The 22,591-nt window shown below is 39.9% G+C and overlaps 1 protein-coding gene and 2 long non-coding RNA genes across 6 annotated transcripts; 2 read left to right on the top strand and 1 right to left on the bottom strand.

The window, feature by feature from the left end:
* Positions 1-387: 387 nt before the first annotated feature.
* On the top strand, positions 388-10,560 carry LOC133726524 (DNA repair protein UVH3). Of its 4 annotated transcripts, XM_062154091.1 has the most exons (18): positions 388-545; positions 645-895; positions 1,085-1,260; positions 1,351-1,468; positions 1,677-1,754; positions 1,828-1,955; positions 2,034-2,175; positions 2,463-2,540; positions 2,652-2,705; positions 3,502-3,686; positions 3,770-5,438; positions 6,002-6,196; positions 6,399-6,484; positions 6,723-7,020; positions 7,143-7,279; positions 8,113-8,197; positions 8,371-8,868; positions 9,533-10,560. In XM_062154091.1, the coding sequence occupies exons 1-18, from the start codon at positions 458-460 to the stop codon at positions 10,226-10,228; spliced, it is 4,962 nt and encodes a 1,653-aa protein (XP_062010075.1). In that variant the 5' UTR covers positions 388-457; the 3' UTR covers positions 10,229-10,560. The 4 variants fall into 4 exon arrangements, with proteins under 4 accessions (XP_062010075.1, XP_062010076.1, XP_062010078.1 ...); XM_062154092.1 differs by lacking the exons at positions 388-545; positions 645-895 and having other exon boundaries at positions 1,122-1,260; positions 1,359-1,468; XM_062154094.1 differs by lacking the exons at positions 388-545; positions 645-895; positions 1,085-1,260; positions 1,351-1,468; positions 1,677-1,754 and having other exon boundaries at positions 1,825-1,955; positions 2,042-2,175; positions 2,467-2,540.
* Positions 10,561-14,974: 4,414 nt separating this feature from the next.
* Positions 14,975-16,455, bottom strand: LOC133706552 (uncharacterized). Its single transcript, XR_009844597.1, has 2 exons — positions 16,316-16,455; positions 14,975-15,655 (listed from the first exon to the last, which is right to left on the bottom strand). It is a non-coding gene; the product is annotated as an uncharacterized LOC133706552 (long non-coding RNA).
* Positions 16,456-17,748: 1,293 nt separating this feature from the next.
* On the top strand, positions 17,749-18,591 carry LOC133706546 (uncharacterized). Its single transcript, XR_009844594.1, has 3 exons — positions 17,749-18,016; positions 18,150-18,263; positions 18,338-18,591. It is a non-coding gene; the product is annotated as an uncharacterized LOC133706546 (long non-coding RNA).
* The last annotated feature ends 4,000 nt before the right edge of the window (positions 18,592-22,591 follow it).

Genomic DNA, 22,591 nt, shown 5'->3' with positions numbered 1-22,591 from the left:
ACGGTTTTGTTCCTGGCTATGTCTTGTAATAAATTGACGGAAACAGGGACATTGGCAGATATGAAGAAAGTCACTGTGCAACAACGTAAAATTGATAAGCTACTGTTCAATTATTTAAATAAATAAAAAACTACTGTTCAATTTGATACTTCGGGAACAAGTTAGGGTGTGTTCTAGGAAATGGGCCTCACTGTGTGTTGAGGCCTCCAGCTGCATCAGTGTGCGTGTCCGACATAGACTCAAGGCTCAAAATAAGCCCAAAACCTACGATAAAGTAAAGTGGCCCAAGACTGAAAAGAAAAAGACTGGCCCAAAGCTCAAGAAGCGGGACCGTTAATAAGAGCTAGAGGCTAAACGACATCGTTTCACCCGTTTCGCTCCCAACCGACCCACATATATAAACCTCCCGGCGGTGAAGAAACTGAAATCAGAAAGCGTTTTCAGCAAGCAATTCGAAATGGGAGTCCACGGTCTCTGGGAACTCCTCTCCCCCGTCGGCCGCCGCGTCTCCGTCGAGACCTTAGCCGGAAGAAGACTCGCCATCGGTAACACCCACCCACCCCGTCCCTCTAAACCCTAGCCCAATCCGCACCGTTTCATTCACGCTAATCTCATTTCTCTTCGTCTATTTCAATTTTCCACAGACGCGAGCATATGGATGGTTCAGTTCATGAAGGCAATGCGCGACGAGAAGGGAGAGATGGTCCGCAACGCGCATTTGCTCGGCTTCTTTCGCCGGATTTGCAAGCTACTCTACCTGCGGACCAAGCCGGTTTTTGTTTTCGACGGCGGAACGCCGGCGCTCAAGCGCCGCACTGTGATCGCTCGCCGGAGACAGCGGGAGAATTCTCAGGCTAAGCTCAGGAAAACCGCCGAGAAATTGCTTCTCAATCATGTAAGCAAATTTTGGCAGAGTTCAATCAGGTCTAGTTTGATTGTTGAAGATAGTGCATTTGAAAATTTGGTTCTTTAACTTGATCATGGTGCTTGAACTACATAAAATGACTTTGGTTGAAATTGAATAGGACTTTTTGTTGTGTATCAGTTGTGGTTAATTTATGAAGAATTTGATCTTTTGTTATAGCTTAAGTCGGCGAGGCTGAAAGACTTGGCTGAGGATATTAAGAACCAGAGGGAGAATCAAAAGAATGATGCCAAGGGTAAGGAAGTTTCGGATAAAGCTGGTAGTTCGGGGAGTGGTGATTTAGAAATGAATGATTTGGCCTTGAAGCGTTGCAACCAGGAAAAGCTGGATGAAATGTAAGCCAAGAACACAGTTGGAGTTATTAATGTTTTAATTATAATGTGGTTAGATTAGTTATTTAGTATGTAATTTGATTATAATTTTAGGTTGGCAGCATCGATTGTGGCGGAGGAAGAAGGGGGTTTAACAAACAGTTTGCCAAATACTTCTGCTGCTGTTCCTTGTGAGGAGGAAGACAAAGAAGAGGATGAAGAGCTGATACTCGTAAGTTATACCAGACTTTGAAATCTTTATTTCCTTTCCAGCTCATCTCATGTGAATGTTATTGGTGGTTTACTTCAATCCCATATCTGGCAAAATATAGACTTTCTGTTTGTGGCTTTGTTGTCTTATGCCTCAGTTCTTCGCACTTATGAATCTCTTTACTGATGTTGAAATGTGCTGTTGTTGTTGCTTGTAATATATGTTGCAGCCAGAGATGCATGGCGAAGTTGATCCAGCTGTGTTAGCTGCTTTGCCTCCATCAATGCAACTTGGACTTCTTTTGCAGGTAAGTTTCCATATTTCTTATTTTTGGTTTCAATGAGTGAAGCTCAGAGAACTGATTAAGGGTTTTTGACCAGAAAAATAAGCAGGCGAATGATGCCAAGGGTAAAAAGATTATGTCAGATCCCACTGAGGTAGTGGGAATCAACTCAGAAAAATCTGATGCGGTATTGAGGACTGTTGATCAAGAAAAGCTAGACGAAATGTAATTGCATACAAGATTGTTTAGTAGTTCTTTTAAGTATGTGATTGGATGAATATTGATATTTAATTTTTAATTTAGGATTGCAGCATCTATTGCGGCAGAGACAGATGCTAGTGTAACTAATAATGCATCAACATCAACATCAACATCAACTGCTTCTGTTCTTGTTGATGAGGATGTCAATGAAGAGGAAGATGATGAAGATGAAGAGATGATACTGGTATGTTTATTCAGATGCAAGATTTTAAAACTGATTTAGGAGTATTAATCTATAATATTTGAGAAATCTTAAGTGCATGTTCAATTGATAACTCTTAAGTTAAAATCATGTAATATGAATATAGTTGGTCTATACTACATCAGGATAGTTTAATCAACACCAAAACCTCGAATTGAAGATTATTCTTCTTGGGTCTATGGGATCTAGTGACTTAGCTTCAATAACATATGAGTCTTCTTTGGTATGTTTGACTAATATACAGTGAATGTGTATAATCTATGTTGTAGCCAGCAATGCATGGTGATGTTGATCCAGCTGTATTAGCAGCATTGCCCCCATCGATGCAACTTGATCTTCTTGTTCAAGTAAGCACTTTATATGCTGGCTATGGTTCTTTTTAGGCCCTGGTTTTATTAATCAATCTTCAGATATTCTATTCTGATGCGAATTATTGGTATATATTTTCTTTTCCTTAGATTAGAGAGAGATTGATGGCGGAAAACAGACAAAAGTATCAGAAGGTCAAAAAGGTTGGTTCCTATGGAAATGTTCACATCGAATTATGATCTATAGTTCTTCTATACTGTGAGTTATCTGCTAGATTGCAAACATGGTTTGACCTTTCAGATGAACTAATCAATGTCATCTATTTTTTTATTTTTCCTAATTGGAAGCATAAAATAGGGAAAAACTAAACAATACAATACGGGAAATATATCCCTTGGACTAACTACTGTATAATCAATGTCTCATAGGTTTTCTTTTTATGAGGAATGCTTGATTGGTATTGAAATTTGGTAGCCTGAAGTTTTTGAAAATAAAGTACTCTTGGGGAACTCTGCTTCATGATTTTTCCTTGAATGTACTCAAGGAGCAATGACACATACGTATGACCTTTGCATTGAATTAGGAGTAACTTAATAATAGTGAATAATGAGGAACTTTCATGATTGCCGTACATCTACAATTTGAGATGTAGACAATGAAGGAGGAGGTCTTTTGAAATGCTCTGCAAGCATTTTCTTTCTTGACAGAATAGAAACAACTTAGCATGATTTATTGGTTGAGAACCAATGGAAGCGACAATTTAGTAAAAGGATTAACAAATTTGTATGTTCAGAAGACACATCTTCGTGAAGCTTTGGCATGCATTATCTGTATATATGTTGTGGGCGTTTATTTTTATTATTAGGCCATATAATATAATACATATGTTTTAATCGGAGCTATTAATGATTAGTTGCATTACACTTTCACACCTATACTCTTGATCTTGATGGATTTCTAAGTCTGGGTTTGTTCTCTTTGGTTCATCTTACACATTAGGACCCTGAAAAGTTCTCCGAGCTACAAATACAATCTTACCTTAAAACTGTTGCTTTCCGTCGCGAGATAGATCATGTGCAGAAAGCTGCTTCTGGAAGGGGGTTTAGTGGTGTCCAGACATCACGGATAGCCTCTGAAAGCCACAGAGAATTTATCTTCTCATCATCATTTACTGGTGATAAACAGTGAGTAGTAATTCTCTGTTATTCTTTGATTCGCCATGATAGTGAGTATTAACTTTGTGAGGTTTAATGCTTAAATGGTTCAGAGTACTTACCGCTGCAAGAGCTGATAGAAGTGGAGACAAACAACAAGCACCAAAAGAGCATTCTTCAAAGGTCAAGAATACTGTTCCATCTACCAATAATGTGACTGGATCAACCCCTGAAGAATCCCGAAGGGTTTTTGATGATAACATTGAGACATATTTGGATGAGAGGGGCAATGTTAGAGTCAGTAGAGTAAGAGCTATGGGGATCCGCATGACCCGTGATTTACAAAGGAATTTGGATCTGATGAAAGAGATGGAACAAGAGAAAACCAATGCAAACAAGGTAACCAATGCTGGGAATGTGCTAACTAGAAATAACACTGGCAGCATTTTGAGAAGGTCCCCGAGTAATGGAACACTCAAAGAAACATCACGCGGTGATAACGGGGATCTTGATAACACTGCTGTGCCAAAAAGTCTTCCTGGTCAAAACAAGGTTGGGGAATCCTCACTCAGTGATAATAACTTGAATGAGAGAAATCATCAGTGCATTTCAAAACTTGTTACTCCTATAGAGATATCCATTGAAGACGATGGTGATGGAAAGCCTTTTGATGCTGAAGATGATCTATTTGTTCGTTTAGTAGCAGGTAATCCTGTAACTATTTCTTCAGCTAATGATACTGTAAAAGAACAATTTTCTGGTTCTGATTCAGACTGTGACTGGGAGGAGGGGACTGTAAAAAGTAGTAGTTTTCCTGTTGATAGTGAATTGAAAATTAGTTCCTCTGATTTGAAAGCCAACAATAGTGATGACAGTGAAGTGGAATGGGAGGAAGGATTTTCTGGAATTACTGAAAATACCTCATCTTACCCTGGCAGAAAAACAACATCTAAAGGTTATGTTGAAGAAGAAGCTGATTTGCAGGAAGCAATAAAGAGGAGTCTCGAGGATATAGGGGATGAGAAGTGTAGTCGTGCATCATTGGAAGATGGAAAGTTGAAACCTCTTGGAGAAGAGGTTCAAAAATTTAGTGGATATATTGATAGAGAAACCAAGATGGTTGACCCAGTTTTGTTTAGTACCCAACTAAATGGATCAGTTGTTGATGGATTTGCAAAGCTGAATGGTGTAAGATACTTAGGCTCTTCTTCAGAACAAGTAATGCAGGATGCAAGTGAAAGGGTCAATTTGCATGGAGAAATGCAATCCACAGTATCTTTTACTCCTTCAGGCACAAAGGAGGTCCATGCGATGAGGGAACAAGTCTTGGGTACTTTAAATGAGGGTGGTGGCATATCTACTGTTCCTAATGTGTGTGAAAATATTAATGCTGATAATTCTTACAGTTTGTGTGGTAACGTTACTCATTGGGTTGATGACCAGAAGAATGATATTGAAACAGAATCGTCATGTCATTTGGTTGAAATGGCAAACCCTTCTTCCATAGTGGAGTCATTGCCAAACAAGATGACAAACGAATTTGATGATCATAGAAAATGGGATAAGGAAAAGAGTCATGACAGTTTTTCTCAGGAAATTAATCACAATTTGGAAAAATCTCCTGTTAAGGGTATTGGTAATGCAGATATTGAAGTCATGGAAGCTAATTTGGAGGAGGAAATGCTAATTTTAGACCAAGAGTGTATGAATCTGGGAGATGAGCAGAGAAGGCTTGAACGTAATGTAGAATCCGTAAGCAGTGAGATGTTCACTGAATGTCAGGTACCTGCTCTATATTTGTCACTAGGCTTTATCATGTTTCGAAATGCAGTACCCGTCTGTTAGTGTTTTGTTTTGTTGTTTTTGTTTTTTTATTTCTCTGTTGTGTGTTTTCATTTATCTCTCTTAACTTTTATTGACAATTGAAGGTGCAATCTTTTGTAATGACAGGACTTTTTTTAATTTTTTTATAGCTTTTTGCTTATGGAAGCCTTGTTGAGGCATTGATTTACTAAAGTTTATACCTTATCATTTGACAAAAAATGAATAGAAAGTCTTCTTACTTATTGAACTTGCGGCATGCACTTGAAAGTAACGAGTTTTTTTTTTTTGTTTACTTTCACATGTTAGTATGTAATTGCTGCTGCTCTCCAAGTGCCTCTCTGTAGAGTATTATATACTTATTAAGATGCTTGTCACGAATGGGAAGGGATAACATTTTCTTTTATCCCTTTTACTTGGATAAGTTCTTGTTTGCTATCCTCTGGTTTTTTCATCAGCATATTTCATTTGTCCTTGGAAACGACAGAGTTACTTCATATTTTCGCGTATCTTACTTTTTGTAGGAGCTGTTGCAAATGTTTGGTATACCATACATTATTGCACCGATGGAAGCAGAAGCTCAGTGTGCATATTTGGAACTTGCAAACCTTGTTGATGGTGTTGTGACCGATGACTCTGACGTGTTCTTGTTTGGGGCGCGAAGTGTTTACAAAAATATTTTTGATGATCGAAAATACGTTGAGACATATTTTATGAAGGTCTGGATCTTGTGAGCCAATTTTGCTGCTCTTATATTCTATTTCATAAATTAATTAGACAGATACTTCAATTCCACTATTTTGGGGCCTTTTGTTGCCCATTTTTATACCTTTCATTCATTTTCTTTGTCCAACCTTGTATGAATTAAGAGATGCAATGTATATAGCATACTGTGTATGCTCACACTTTTTCTCTTGTCAGGACATTGAGAGTGAGCTTGGCTTAACGAGAGAGAAGCTAATTCGTATGGCACTTCTTCTTGGGAGTGATTATACTGAAGGGGTTAGGTAAATGATTGCAGATTTTTTTCCTTTTAATTCTTAGGAAAGGTTGGTTGTCATATTGCAGATTTATGGATGCAGCTTTTCAGAATATATTTGGTTAAAAACAACAAATTCACATTCTGGCGGGCAAACCTGTAGACTTTGGGCGTTATGCAATTTAGTGTTTTCTAAATCTGTTATTTGCATTCTTGATCATTCCCATATGTTTAGTGATTTGGAGTCTATTGGTTTTCTTACACAGTGGGATTGGCATTGTCAATGCTATTGAGGTTGTGAATGCATTTCCTGAGGAGGATGGCCTCCATAAATTTCGGAATTGGATTGAATCACCTGATCCTACCATTCTAGGTAAGTTGGACGCAGAGTCTGGATCAAGTGCCAGGAAAAGAGGGTCAAAGTTTGGGAAGAATGATACAAATAATACAAAGAGCCATATGGATGAAGTCTCAGATTTTGAGAAAAGCAATTGTCAAGATCAAGAACACAAGCAGTCAGATGATCCGACTGAGGGTGTGAAGCAAATTTTCATGGAGAAGCATGTAATGAAGTTAACGTGTTTCTCGCTCTAGAATTATTCTATTCTTTCTTTTCTTTGTGTATATCGAAGTGGTTATAAAGAATGATTCTGTCATCTTTAATGGTAATATTTTATTTTCTGCAGAGAAAAGTGAGCAAAAATTGGCATATTCCCCTATCTTTTCCAAGTGACACAGTTACTTCTGCTTATACTTGTCCACAAGTGGACAAGTCAACTGAGCCTTTCACATGGGGAAAGCCAGATCATTTGGTTCTTCGCAAGTAAGTTCTCTAATGCTTAGGTTTGAATTTTCTTGATGTTCAGCTTTTTAATAAAGAGTATCCTTTCCGTTCAATGCATAAGATCTGGAGATTGTTGTGTGTGATTGTGTAATACTTGATATGATGGTGATCTCCCTTTGTTTGGAAGGATAGACGTTAGTAATTACTTTCGGTGGTATACAATTTTTGTATATAAATAAGGCATGTGCATAGTGAGATTAGTCTCTTGATTGAGGCTTTCCTTGCTGCATCTAGGTTGGAAATATCATGTTTTAACCTGTGCTGTGCTACTTCTAATAACACACTAGTACTTTAGATTAGATAAATATCTTCCTACTTTGTAGGATGGGTTTTTACTTTTCAGTCAAGGAACCAGATCAATGAGGGTATAGTGGGTCAGGCCTATGGTGGTCTGAAGCTTGAATCCTCTCGAAGTATCTACCTATCTATTTTCTGGAATCTCCTGTTTCCTAAATATTGTGGGGTTCAGCAGAAGGCTCCAGTTTCAAATTATCCAGCCTGGGTCTGCAAATCGTGTCTGGTGTATTTCTGGATATCTAAAATAAAAATGATGAAAATTAAGGCACCTGTATACTCCACTTTAGAAAAGTAAGGCGCAGATTTGCTGCTGCAATGCAATTTTTTATATTTTCATACCTCAAAACCTGCTTCACTGATGCGGTCTTGAAACTGGTGCCTAACATTGGAGAGAAAATGAGCCTTACCAGCCAGTAACTATGGGCTCACACTGAAGTGTGTCTCTAAATAATATGGTGTTTTCTATGTATTGGCGCCTAGTTAGTCCAATTCTCATCAGCTCTGTTTGCATGTAGATTGTGCTGGGAAAAGTTTGGTTGGGTTAACCAGAAGTCAGATGAACTGCTAGTGCCTGTTCTGAAAGAGTACAACAAACATGAGGTTGGTTCTCTCTCTTTGTCACCCTCCTCTCCTTCTCCTCTCTCTCTCTCTCTCTCACACACACACACACACACACACTTGTTGTGTTCTGAAACAGTCCCCATCACATTGTCATGTTCTATTATTTTTATTGCGAGAGGAAGATGACATCTTTTTTAACATGTTTGTTGAAGACTCAACTGCGGCTGGAAGCTTTTTACACGTTCAATGAAAGATTTGCAAAAATACGTAGCAAGAGAATCAAGAAAGCTGTCAAAGGTATCACTGGAGATCAACCTTCGGAATTGATGAATGCTGCTTCACAAGAAGGTTCTAATAGTAGAAAGAAGAGAAGTGTAAGTACTGATGAAGCTGGGGTTGACAATTCAGATAAATCTTTAGTTGGAACAGAGAAAACCACAGTTAGAAATCAGAGCAATTCTAAGGGGAAATCAACTCGTAAGCAATCAAGTAAAAGGCAGACTGCTGAGGGCAGACAAACCAATAGAAAATCAGTTGCAAATGGAAGAGGCAGAGGAAGAGGAAGAGGTACAAGCAGGGTACTGGGAAGAGGAAAGAGAAAAGTAGATTCCAGCTCTCCAGAAACTCAAAACACTTCTAATGATGGTGAAGAAGATGATGAGTTGGAAGTTCATATGGCAACATTTGAAAGCTCGGAGGAAGTGCGCAGGGTAAGCTTCACAATTTGTTTTGTTCCATTTATATTTTAGTTTCTTTAGAACACTAGAACCATATGTGTACTGAAGGAGCTGAAATTTTGATAGGAACAATGAATTTTATTTCTCATTGCATTTTCCCTGGTTTTGTTGTGCTCGGTGACATTCTTTTGGTGAGGTTTTGGGTTGTAGTGGCTTTTAAGTTGGTGTAATTCATCAATTTGAGGGGAGAGTTAATGTCAGATCAGATACATGGAAGAATTAAAGGAAAGTTTTATTCGGTATACCAATAGTAACTGCAACAGCGTGTCTTGCATTGAGTTTAAGATTGAAGTTCCCTCCTTTTCCTTTTTCCTCGTTAAAGCAGGAAAACAGTTGTTGACTAGGATTCTTAGACTGCTGCTCCTTTGATCCTCCTGGCTATGCTAAATGTTTCAGGAAATTGTTATTGATTAGTGTAATTAGTTAATAAATATTAACAATGGTAAGCTATTGAAAGCAATTTCCTATCTAGTCTGAATATAGTTGATGTGTGATGGGTGGTCTGACCATTCCTCGGAGTTTTGTGCCCATGGTACTTGTTCATACATAATTTTAGAAGTACCTGGGATATGCATGTATCATATTGAATCTTTCTTTAGTTTGACTATTTCTTTTTTCTTGGCATTCTCATTTGCAGTCTGGGCGGTTGCGGAAGCCTGTGAATTACAGAGTCAATGACATGGAAATTGATGATCTGGATCACACTGATAGCAGAGTTTCCGAAGTAGATGCAGGGAAACAAAGTCTATTCAAGGCCGACGGTATATGTGATGAAATTGTTTTAGGTGTCAATGAAAAGAAACAGGAGAGTGCAGGGAAGTTGTCTCCAAAGGAGGGCCAGCGTAAAGATTACCTTGAGTTAGGGGGTGGGTTCTGCCCCTCTGAAGATGAAACTAGTGAACCAGGTTTGAGCAATGTTGATCAACATTTTCAGGGTGATGTTTCTGAAGACAACATTCAAATGGTAGGGGGATTTAGGGGAAATGAAAATGAGTTTGGTACTAACCGAGATGGAATTCATGATCTAGCTACAGCTACTACTGTATCGGGAAATGGCGACCTTTCTGATTTCTCTTGTTTCCTCGATGAAGCTGATGTTGGTGATATGTCAGTTCAATCCAATCTTCCCACAAAAAGACCGTTAGTGGGATTACCAGGTAGTGGGAGGACATCTGCCTATGATTCCGAACAGAGCTTAAATCATTATACGAGTAATGATCATTCCATGTCCAGTGTGTCGCCACAGGAGAATACAGTAGATAATTCTAGACAGCCACCTATTGGAGGTCTAAGTGCGATGCCATTTCTAAGGAAAAAAAGGAGGAAGAGTTGAGGCTACGTATTTTTTAAATGTAAATATTCGTTGTAAAGAGGAAGACTATTTTGCTTAATGAAGTTTCTATGTTGTTCCAGTTGGATGAAATGCCAGAATGTATAATCAGGGTTGTGAGGTTGGTTTAGTGGTGGTGATTACTTGACTTGAACTTCAGCAACCTACAAGTTTTGATATCAATCTTCAACCCACCTTGGTAGCTAGCAGGTTTTTTCCATTATGTGGCCTTTGATACTTTGGCACTATCATTCAATATGTGAATGATGAATTAACAATCTTCTTGGACAGGTTGCCAAGTTAATTAAGAGAAAATTTGTTGGGTCTTTTCATAACTAGGTTCCTGCTGTACACGACACAAATCTTAAACTAATCCTGCATAATTTGGTGATCAAACCTCATTTGCATTTTCAATACAGACAAAACCAAAAATATTATCTTCCTTTTTGCTATTAACTCACTCAATTATAATATTCAAATGACCAAGCGAAAAGGAAAACACTAATTATAGTCTGATTGCAAGATTTTGAACATGTCAGATGCCTTTTCCTATGTTGCCTAACCATGGTGTGTGAATAATTAAGAGGTGTTTCATGTTTAAGGATAATCAAAATTGACAGAGAGAGAGAGAGTTTCGATTCAGAGAGAATGAGAATTCATGTGTATTATTCTTCTCACAAAGGAATGTATTTATAGGAATACATAGCTAGTGTGAAAGCTCTAAGAGAAACTCAATTTGGTAACAATCTTCTCTTGTTGATTGAGGGCTGCAGCTCCACATACTTGCATTCAATGATGAAATCTGCCATGCTTGTTGCCTCTTGGTATAAAGCATGTCACACAAGTCTTCATACACTCAAGTACCTATGTTTATACACTCAAGTACCTATCTATACACTCAAGTACTTATTACATGATATAGACATTTATACTATGACTCATACATACTACAACATGAGTCATATATACTACAACACTCCCCCTTGGATATTTCATGTCAATAGTATTGTCTATGCCGTGCGCTTCGAAGTTGCCTCGTTAAAAACCTTGTCAAGTAATAAAACCCTGTGGGAAAAACAACCTTGGTCGAAGGAGAAAAAGAGCACAACGCGCGTTGAGTGTGGAGTATGCAATATCATAGCTTCAGAGATAAGTGGAGTCTTCTTATCAGCATCATAAGTAGGTAATATGTCTACGAGAGGGATGCAAATAGAGTTGCTGCAACAAAACCTTGCCCGGAAAACCCAGTGGGAAAAACCCGTGGTCGAAGGTAAAAGATGAGCAAAAGCATATATGTTGAATCAAAACATCTTCAGGATGTAGTATAAGTGGGGCGACCATGCTAAAGATGTGCCTCGTTAAAACCTTGCCAGGTAACAAAACCCAGTGGGACAAAATAACCCTGGACGAAGGACAAAAAGAGTACACGATGGTCAAGTGGGTATACTTCTGGATACTCCCCCTGATTTCAACATCTCCTTTGTGTCTCTCAAACGTGGTGCTTCTCTCGTTGCCTCATTAAAAACCTTGCCGAGTAATAAAAACCCTGTGGGACAAAAAATAATCTCGGTCGAAAGGGAAAAAGAGCACAACACACTCTTCACGTTTTGAGACCATATATGTAGACATCCCCCCCTCTTATTGATCTTTGAGGAGAGTCTGTTATTGCTGATTTTATGCTTGATGTTGTCGCTTTTCATGCAGCCTTGCTTCATTTGTTTCAAAATAAGCAGCATTATCTTAAATGCTTGTAGGCTCATCTTGTGGTAGACTTCAAACCACAACTATTCGAACATGCGTAACTATGGATCCAATCCATATACATTCACGAACCACTTCGTGAAGAGCAATAATCTCTGCATCGTTCGAAGATATAGCGACTAAGGTCTATTCTATAGACCTTCAAGATATCACGGTCATACCCATGGTGAACACTTCACCAGTCTGGGAAGACCTTTGTATGGGTCAAGAGATACTCAATATCAGCAAAAACCTTCCAAAACACTTATGTCGTTTTGGGGTAGGGATAGAATACGCAGGCCAGCGTTTGGCGGCGTTTCTGGTGTGTGATGGATCTGAATCCATCATCTCTCTATAGGGATAGAATAAGCCCATATCGATCGTATATCTCAAGTACCGAAAGATATCTTTTTACACCAATCTAATGGCGTTGCGTTGGCGCAGAGCTATACCTTTAGCTAACAAGTTTATGGCAAAGTGAGATGTCCAGTCTTGTGCATTGAGCTAAGTACAATAATGCGCTTTATTGTACTTGAGTAAGGCACTTCAGCCTCTCTAGCACATCTTCGTCTGATCATCCATTCAGACGAAGAGGATCCTTTTCAGGATCAAGACTACGAATGATCATGGGGTGCTTGAAGGCTTGACCTTGTCAAAATGCCTAAGCATCTATCAACACGGTGCTCAAGTTCAAAAACCGAGGCTTAATTGTGTTTCCCCAAAAATCCTTCATCTCAAACTCGGATTTCAAGTGTTCAACGGTTTCCCTTAACTCATTAAGGGCTTCTAATGAAGATCATGTCCAACATGAAAACCGTGATAGAATCCGAAACTTGTTATGGAAACGCACGGGCATATCCCTTCCCAATCAAGTAGTCACTTTAGTGAGCGTTTCAATTCTATTGCAAACGCGCTCCGTGGTCTAGAGCCACTTGATTTGGGTAAATAAAGTTTCACTATGAACTTTCATGTATATTCCGTATCTAGATCCCCATAGAGATACGTAGTGACCACTTTTATAAGCTGCATGTTCAGTTATTTGGAAACTACCAAACTGACAGGGTAGTGGATGTAATGTCATCCATTACGTGAGAATATGTCTCATCGTAGTCAATTCCAGGGCGTTTTGTGAGAAGCCTTGCGCCATAAGGCGAGATTGCCATCTCGTTTTCTCAACACGCTTTCTAACGAAGACCCATTAATCAATAGGTTTTATGTAAGGAGGTGTTGGCATCACTGGCTCAAAGACCTTCCTCTTCGTTTAATCTGGATCGCATCTTTCCATTTAGGCTAAATTTCTCTACGTTGGTATTCATGCTTCAACGGAGCGTGGTTCGATATCATCGGTCTCAACAAACTCATGCGCAACAGAATGCGCAACTACATCATCAATTATGATGGAGTTTCTATTCCACGTCTCATGTACACTAGTGTAATTTTCATAGAGCTCTATATTCTCAGGAATAGGTTCTGACGTTGAGGCGTCCCCCAATGATAACCATAATCCAGAAGATACTCATGAGACGGATGTTGAGTGTCGATGATCTAAGGATGCCAAAATATCCTTCGAATCCACGGGCTTCCCACGCATCCTAGCTGGGGCCATGGCCTGTAACGCCAGAGTGCCACTTTCTATGACGTTGGCGCCTTGCCTACCTCTGTGTAGGGTGGCGCTACGTCCTCTTATAGGGACGTCCTTCCTTGCAGGCATTTGTGCAGCAAATGTGTGTGATCTCGTCACTTTAATAGGGATCGAGATGAGACATAGTGGGGACAGACCACGACAATTCTTGTCGTTCCTGCTGAACATTCGTGTTCTTATCTCCCCCTAACGACGGGAAGACTGTCTCATCAAAGTGACATCCGTAAATCAGACGGTAAGGAGATCGCCTTGCAAGGGCATTAAGTGGCGAACGATTGTTGGAGTCTCAATTCCAACTAAGTTGCTCACTTGTTTTTAAGGACCTACCATAGGCGCTGTGGCGGCGCAATTGGCACATAAATGGCTCACATTGGCACATAAATGACTCACTCGAGTGTGCGTAAGTACAAAATATTTGTACCCAGTCACTAGCTGTAACGCAGGGATACATTGAGTGGCGGTAGGTCATAGAGGAATTAGCATAGTTGTATGCGATATTTGCATCACCCCAAGCGGATATAAAGAGATTGGTGCGCATCGCCAATGTCTGAACTACCATCGTAGTTATTTCCACGAGACCATTTAGGTGTGTATATGGGAATGTGATGTCCAACATCACTCCCTTTGCAATAACCATCGAAAATCTTCGATGTATACTCACTAGCATAGTCAAAATCCAATTGACTAAATAGGATGATCCGGGGAGTGAGCCCGTTGTCATATTATATGTGCTATGAGTATAGCATAAGAAGCTTTTATAGATGGACAATGGCACAACACGTGATTAGTGTGTTTGCGTGTCAACCAACATCATGAGATATTTAAACGTCCGCAAGTTGGTTGAATAGGTCCACAAATATCACCTTGGATTAATTGTAAGAATGATATATTTTCTTTAGTGTCCTTTGCATAGGATGGTCTCGATCCTATCTTTGCTAAAGAGCAAGCTTTGCAAAACGAAGTAACTCTTTGGACCAATCTTTGGTTCATACTTCTTTTCGTTTTGAGGAATGGATGTCCGTGAAGTCTTTAATATATGGAACATCATATCACGACCTGGATATCCCAAACGGTCTTGCCAAAGCCTATATGTGTCAGAATCTCATAAGTCATCTCTTATGACATGGTTTGATTCAATGACTCGAATAGTGGTTGCATGCAACCCACTAGAGCGACACATAAGTTTCTCTAATACTCGTTTATGTCCGTAGTCATTAGAGGCGATGCAAAGGAACTCTTGTCCATTCTTACAATGTGTTTTCACATGAAAATCATTGGCTCTTATATCTTTCAAGTAATAAAGTTCGGAAATTAACACATGTCCATGATATTGAATAATAATGCGACACTTTATTAATAGCCAATGATTACATCAAAGTTTCCAAAATCTATTCCAAAATAAAATCAAACTTATACAAATTGTAATTGCCAATCCGTTTGGTAATTCCAATGAAATATGACCAGGGAAGTAGAGAGATGTTGGTGGAGCGAGGCTCGCTTAAATACCCCGATCTCAATTACTTTCCTAGACATCATACTTCATTGGGTACGCCACATGAGAAAGAGTCAATACAATTGTCATTTGTTGACTAAGGCACATTTGCCGTTTTATTGGAAAATAGAAAAGGACTATTCTAATCAAAGTCTGCGGCATCCTCGTGCTCTTTACAACTTTGAAGTCCTCAGTGGTGAGAGTGATATCTTCACCATCTTCATCTTCAGCAAGATTGATATCTTCATCTTCAGCAAGATTGATTTCTTGCTCTCTCAATTGCCTATACTCCTTGTAGCTTGCAGCTAGTTGGGTACTTGCATGGCATTGCTTGAACCAATGCTTCAATTGATCCATATGGTATCACATCAAGATAATTACTTGAGCAGCATGCTTTGTGGGTGTTCGTTGGAACACAAGGCCCTGGTTAGGTGCCTGTATTATGGGCAATATCCCTCTCGTAGTGAGATGGTTCTCAACGTTGGTTACCCAGCCATGGTATTCCGAGCCTGTTGAGTCAAGCATTGGAAAATCGAGTCTAGGTTCATTCGACATCCTGAACAATAGGAAGATAAGATATACTAGTTTCGGAGTTTAAACTTCCACGAAAACTAAAATAATAAGATTTCTGAGCTATGCTACCAAGAAATCAATTTCCAAGAATATTTGGATTTAGATGAAAACAATGATGTTTGCGGATGCTCTTAGTCCGATTATTATGAACACTCTTAGTTCATTGATTTACGAACACTCTTAGTTCGTTTAGAGTGAATCCCCACGATTCCACTTTTAGTCCATAAATTGATGTTTTGCGGACGCTCTTAGTCCGATTATTATGAACACTCTTAGTTCATTGATTTACGAACACTCTTAGTTCGTTTAGAGTGAATCCCCACGATTCCACTTTTAGTCCATAAATTGATGTTTTGCGGACGCTCTTAGTCCGATTATTATGAACACTCTTAGTTCATTGATTTACGAACACTCTTAGTTCGTTTAGAGTGAATCCCCACGATTCCACTTTTAGTCCATAAATTGATGTTTTCCGGACGCTCTTAGTCCGATTATTATGAACACTCTTAGTTCATTGATTTACGAACACTCTTAGTTCGTTTAGAGTGAATCCCACAATTCCTGCTTTTTGATTACAAGTCCCTGAAAAGAAGAGAAAAAGAAATACAAACTCAAAACAGGAACTTTAATCTTTAAAACTTACTTGTTGAAATTCGGAGCAAATTTGCTTCTGAACAGATCGCACTTCAAATGTTATACAGGTCTCAAAACTGCTCCAACAGGGCTGAAATTTGGAGATAAGATATAAGAGACAGAGATTAACAACTTTGATGAAGAAATGATTTTGATTAGATGTCCCGAAAAGGACGTTTATCGGCGTGCAAGCAGGTTGATCTGCACAGGAACGATCATACTGAATAGCTCCCACTTTGAATGGTGTACATGTCTTAAAACGACTTCAACAGGGCTGAAATTTTGAAGTCAGATAGAAAAGACATATATGAAGAACTTTGATGAAGAAAGTATTTTGATTAAAGGTGCTGAACAAGATGTTTCAGGGTGTGCAAACAGGCTGATCTGCACAGGAACGAGCGTGCTGAACAGCTCCCACTTCGAATGGTGTACAGGTCTCAAAACTACTCCAACAGGGCTACAATTTGGAGGTCAGATAGAAGAGACATAGACGAACAACTTTGATGAAGGAAGGATTTTGATCTGAGGTCCCTATCAAGATGTTTCGGGGCGTGCAAACAGGCTGATCTGCACAGGAAAATCACTTAAAAGTGTTTGGCAGGTGACTCGGCAGCTGCTGCGCAGCTTCTCGGCAGCTGCTGCGCAGGTCGCTCGGCAGCTGCTGCGCAGCTTCTCGGCAGCTGCTGAGCAGGGTCTCGGCAGCTGCTGCGCAGGTCGCTCGGCAGCTGCTGCGCAGGGTCTCGGCAGCTGCTGCGCAGCTGCTCGGCAGCACTTGGCAGCGGTCTGGTTCTGTTCAAAAATTCCGGCGGCCGGTTCAGGTCTTTTCCGGCAGGTTCCGGCGATTCTGAGGCCGGTTCTGGGATTCTGGGATCAATGGCTTTGATATGAGCTAGGTTTTGGAGGTTTTTTTGTAGGTTTGGAAAAATGACTTCGATTGATGATGAACTCTACTCTTGTCAATTTTCGATTCTAATTCTAGAGCAACTTCGTGCTGATAACGTGTTTAAGGATAATCAAAATTGACAGAGAGAGAGAGAGAGTTTCGATTCAGAGAGAATGAGAATTCATGTGTATTATTCTTCTCACAAAGGAATGTATTTATAGGAATACATAGCTAGTGTGAAAGCTCTAAGAGAAACTCAATTTGGTAACAATCTTCTCTTGTTGATTGAGGGCTGCAGCTCCACATACTTGCATTCAATGATGAAATCTGCCATGCTTGTTGCCTCTTGGTATAAAGCATGTCACACAAGTCTTCATACACTCAAGTACCTATGTTTATACACTCAAGTACCTATCTATACACTCAAGTACTTATTACATGATATAGACATTTATACTATGACTCATACATACTACAACATGAGTCATATATACTACAACATTTCATAAGTTCTTTGATAGAAAGAGAGGGACTGGAGGAAGCATAGATATGGTGCCTTGTACATGGGGTGATGTTCTACCTTTTGCAGCTATGATAATGATGGAAATCACAGATGTAGGTGCAGCAACTATAAGCAAAGCAGCCATGTCAAAAGGGATGAGTGGTTATGTTTTTGTCGTTTACTCTAGCGCACTTGGTACCATCTTTCTCCTTCCTTGTTTCATATTACAGTAAGCAACATATAAAATTCTGATAGCCTCTGTGGAAATCATTTAAATGGATTACTGCTTCATGTACTAATGAAACTAGTTCCTCTGCAGAAAGAAGGTTTGTCTTACTTTTTCACTCCTTAGTGGACAATTCCTTCTTGGCCTAATTGGGTACCTATATATGGTTTTTATATTTTATGATATATAGAGAAAATTTGTGCTACTGATCAGAGAAAAGTTTGTGTCTGCAGGAGTTCAAGTTTGTTGTTAGCATATAATGGGATCAACTACAGCTCACCAACACTAGCTTCAGCTATAGGGAATCTTATACCAGTCTTTACATTCATGCTGGCAATCATTTTCAGGTAGGAAGGTGAAATGAATATAGTATTGATCATTCTTTGATTTTGTTCTGATCAATGCGTTTATAAATTACTAGGATGGAAAAGCTAGATTTGAGAAGATCAAGCAGTCGAGCCAAAGTGTTAGGGACTATAGTATCAGTATCTGGAGCATTTATAGTAATTTTATACAAGGGATCAGTAATCTTTTCACCATCCAACTCTCCTCACAAAAACTTCACGATAACCTCACAGCAAACAAAGTGGATCTTAGGAGGTCTTATGCTTGCAGTGGCATGCCTTTTGGCAGCAATATGGAACATTCTTCAGGTATTTGACGATCCACAAATATTCTTTTGTTCTATACATATCTTTACCATTAATTGTTGGAGATAGAAACTTCCCTATCAAGCTAACAATCTCCTAAATAGAAAAATTTCACCCTGTTGAAGGAATATCGATTTAGTGTGCCTTATCAAACTAGGAGTAGCAATAGGAGAGAAGGTTCTAGATTTCCCAATCCTACACGGATTGGTATTCCTTGTAACATTAGAACTAGTACTTTGTAATCCCTATATATAGGGCTCCTATTCTCAATAATATGATGACAATTCTCTCTACAATTTCTCTCAAATCTCTTTTTCCTTAAACACGTTATCAGCACGACTCTAACCACAAAACAGAAAACCAAAACTCATTCACAAAGCAGCCCCTAGCCCGAGCTAGCCGAGCCTTCGCTGCAGCCCGCGCGCCCGTGCGTTTGCAACCTTGCACAGCAGCTCCTGCTGTCCCCTCCCTGCAGCCCCCTGCGTTCCAGCCTGCTGCCACCGAAGCATCCCTGCTGCGCAAACAAGCCAACGCACACCCACTGCATATTTTTCCCGTTCCTGTGCACATCCTTCCCCCTGCAAGCCTCTAAACATCTAGTTCGGAAGCTCAGATCGAAAAACTTTCTTCATAAAAGTTGTTCGTCTCTGTCTCTTCCATCTAACCTCCGAATTTCAGCCTTATCGGAGTTATATTGAGATCTGTACACCAATCGAAGTGCAAGCTGTTCAGAACAGAATCTGTTCCGAATTTCAACAAGTAAGTTTTTAAATTAAAGTTCCTGCTTTCCGAATTTTAATTTCTCCTTCTTTTTCTTCGGGGATTTGCAACCTCCCTTCTTCTACATCCCACCTTTCTTATAACGTGGGTTCGATTCTTTGAGAGAGCGGAATCGTGGGGATTCACGCTATTAACGAACTAAGAGCGTTCGTAAGACTTCGGACTAAGAGCGTCCGTAAGCATCGATTTATGACCATCTAAACATCATTGTTTCGGTCTAATCCAAATATTCTTGGAAATCGATTTCTTGGTAGCATTAAGGCTCAGAAATCTTATATTAGTTTTCGTGGAAGCATTGACTCCGAAACTAATACGTTCTTGCTTTCCTTTTCAGGATGTAAGACTTGAACGAGCTCGATTTTACTCCATTGGATTCTACGGGCACGAAATTTTCATGTGGGCTCATAATGTTGAGCTCCACCTAATTGCCCTTGATTTATTGCCTACAATCCAGGAGTCTTGTTCTAAAAGAACCACTCAAGGCCCTCAAACTGAGATAGATAATTCCAGGGCATTTACCCTGATGAAGCGCCACATGAAGATGGCCCTCCAGTTTGAGTACATGAATGAGGATAACACTAACAACCTTTGGGTTGCGCCTCGTGAACGTTTTAGTAACATTCACAATTTTCCGAACTTAGAAGCATGATGGAATAATATCCGCTTATCTAAACTTTGAAAGAGTTATGAAATATTGTTCGGAGGCTCTCTGCATCATATTATTGATGCATGATTGTGAAAAACACAAAAGAACAAATTGATTGAGAAAACCCTAACATGACCATAGGAGTCATGACGTTGAGGGTATAAGGTTGGACACCATGGCGCCACTTTTGGCCATGGTAGCACTATTTCCAACGCCATTGGTCCTAGGGACCATATGTATTGTGTCAATACATCTCAATCAAGAGAGCATCCTCTTCATGGTATTTTATGGAGTACCTGATCAATGGTAATCAAGATATCGAGCTATAAAAGACTTTAAATCTGGCGATGAAGACAAAATGCCGCAGATTTTTATTAGAATAGTCTTTTATACTTTCCAAGAATTATGTAATGGCAATTATGCCTTAATCAATAAAATGACTTATTGGATTATCTCTTTTCCTCTAGGCGTACTCAATTAAGTATGATGTCTAGGAAAGTAATTGAGATTAGTGGTACTTAAGAGAGCTTTGTTCCACCGACATCTCTCTCTACTTCCCTGGTCATATTTAATTGGAATTACCGAACGAATTGAGTGACTACAATTTGTCTAATGTTTGATTTTACTTTGGATTAGATTATGGTCACGAAACTTTGATGTAATCATTGGCTATTATTAATAAAGTATCGATTTATTTTATCTCATGTCATGGACATATTTTTCGAACTTTATTACTTCAAAGATATAAGAGCCAATGGTTTTCATGTGGAAACACATTGTGAGAATGGACAAGAGTTCCTTTGCATCACCTCTAATGACTACGGACATAAACGAGTATTAGAGAAACTTATGTGTCGATCTAGTGGGTTGTATGCAACCACTATTCGAGTCATTGAATCCAACCATGTCATGAGAGATGATTTATGGGATTCCGACACATATAGGCTTTGGCACGACCGTTTGGGACACCCAGGTCGTGACATGATGATCCGTATATTAAAGACTTCACACGGACATCCCTTTTTCCGAACGAAAGGAAGTAAAACTCGAACTTTGGATCAAGGAGGAGCACCTGCGCCTCACGGCGCCTTCCCCCTTCAAGTCCGGCCACCACTAGCCGGCGCCGCCATCCCCCTGCGGCTCAAGGGTGGCTTTGACGCCACCCCTGCTCCCCTGACTCCAATTTCTACTTCTAACGTCACTTGTGACTTTGTGGCTCAACCGAAATCCTCATTGGTTGTTTCTAAAGCCCATCATTCGTTCTGCAAAGCCTGCTCTTTAGCAAAATTAGGATCGAGACCATCCTATGCAAAGGACACTAAAGAATATATACCATTCTTGCAAAGAATTCAAGGTGATATTTGTGGACCTATTCAACCATCATGCGGACCATTTCGATATTTTATGGTGTTGGTTGATGCATCGACACGCTGGTCACATGTCATGCTATTGTCCACTAGGAACGCTGCATTTGCTAAACTCCTAGCACAGATTATTAAGTTAAGGGCTCACCACCCTGATCATCCTATTAAGTCTATAAGGTTAGACAATGCTGGAGAGTTTACATCAAAGACTTTTGATGATTATTGCATGTCCATTGGGATTGATGTTGAACATCCTGTTCCTCATGTTCACACCCAAAATGGTCTCGCAGAAGCCGCCATTAAAACGACTACAAATGGTCGCTAGGGCATTGGTAATGCGCACCAATCTCCCTATTTCTGCTTGGGGCTATGCAATATTGCATGCAGCTGTGCTTATTCGTTTGAGGCCCACTGCCACTCAACCCTTCTCTGCGTCCCAGATGGTTACTGGGTATGAGCCTGATGTCTCACACTTACGCATATTTGGGTGTGCAGTTTATGTGCCAATTGCGCCTCCACAGCGCACCAAAATGGGTCCTCAAAGACGATTAGGCATTTATGTTGGATATGATTCTCCAACGATTATCCGCTACATAGAACCCTTGACAGGCGATCTCTTTACCGCTAGATTTGCGGATTGTCACTTCGATGAGACAGTCTTCCCATCGTTAGGGGGAGATAAGAACATCAATGTTCAACAGGAACGACAGGAATTGTCGTGGTCTGTCCCCACTCTGTCTCATCTTGATCCCCGAACCGCACAGTCCGAAATTGAGGTGCGAAGAATTCTTGATCTTCAGAACGTAGCAGAATCGATGCCTGATGCATTTTCTGATATCGCTAAAGTGACGAGATCACACATACCTGCTGCAAACATGCCTGCAAGGATTGATGTCCCTAAAATCAGAGGACATGACGCCATCTCAAGGGCATTTGAGCATGGCGCCAACGTCCCTAGTGATGGTGACGTTGTGGCTAGGCCCACGGCTCCTGCCAGGAAGCGCGGGAGGCCCATAGGTTCGATGGATTCTCGCCCAAGAAAGAAAGCGAGTTTGGCACAAAATAATCCATTAATCATCGATGTGAATAATCCATCTCATGAGAATATTCCGGATTATGGTTATGTCCAAGAGACATCATTGGGGGACGCTCCAATGTCAGAACCAACTCCAGAGAATAGAGAGATCTCCATAAATTACACTAGTGTACATGAGATGATGGATAGAAATTCTATG

This window comes from Rosa rugosa, chromosome 1 (assembly GCF_958449725.1).
Source record: "Rosa rugosa chromosome 1, drRosRugo1.1, whole genome shotgun sequence".
In the NCBI taxonomy this organism is placed as follows: Eukaryota; Viridiplantae; Streptophyta; class Magnoliopsida; order Rosales; family Rosaceae; genus Rosa; species Rosa rugosa.
Note: the sequence above shows the minus strand (reverse complement) of the source record. Positions and strands in the feature narration are given on the sequence as shown.

What these genes read in the sequence shown, in the direction of transcription:
- LOC133726524 (XM_062154091.1), top strand. Translation starts at nt 458, where the DNA reads ATGGGAGTCCACGGTCTCTGGGAACTCCTCTCCCCCGTCGGCCGCCGC. An exon ending in AGGATGAAGAGCTGATACTC is followed by an intron (nt 1,469 to 1,676) that starts GTAAGTTATACC and finishes TATATGTTGCAG; the next exon opens with CCAGAGATGCATGGCGAAGT. An exon ending in AACTTGGACTTCTTTTGCAG is followed by an intron (nt 1,755 to 1,827) that starts GTAAGTTTCCAT and finishes GTTTTTGACCAG; the next exon opens with AAAAATAAGCAGGCGAATGA.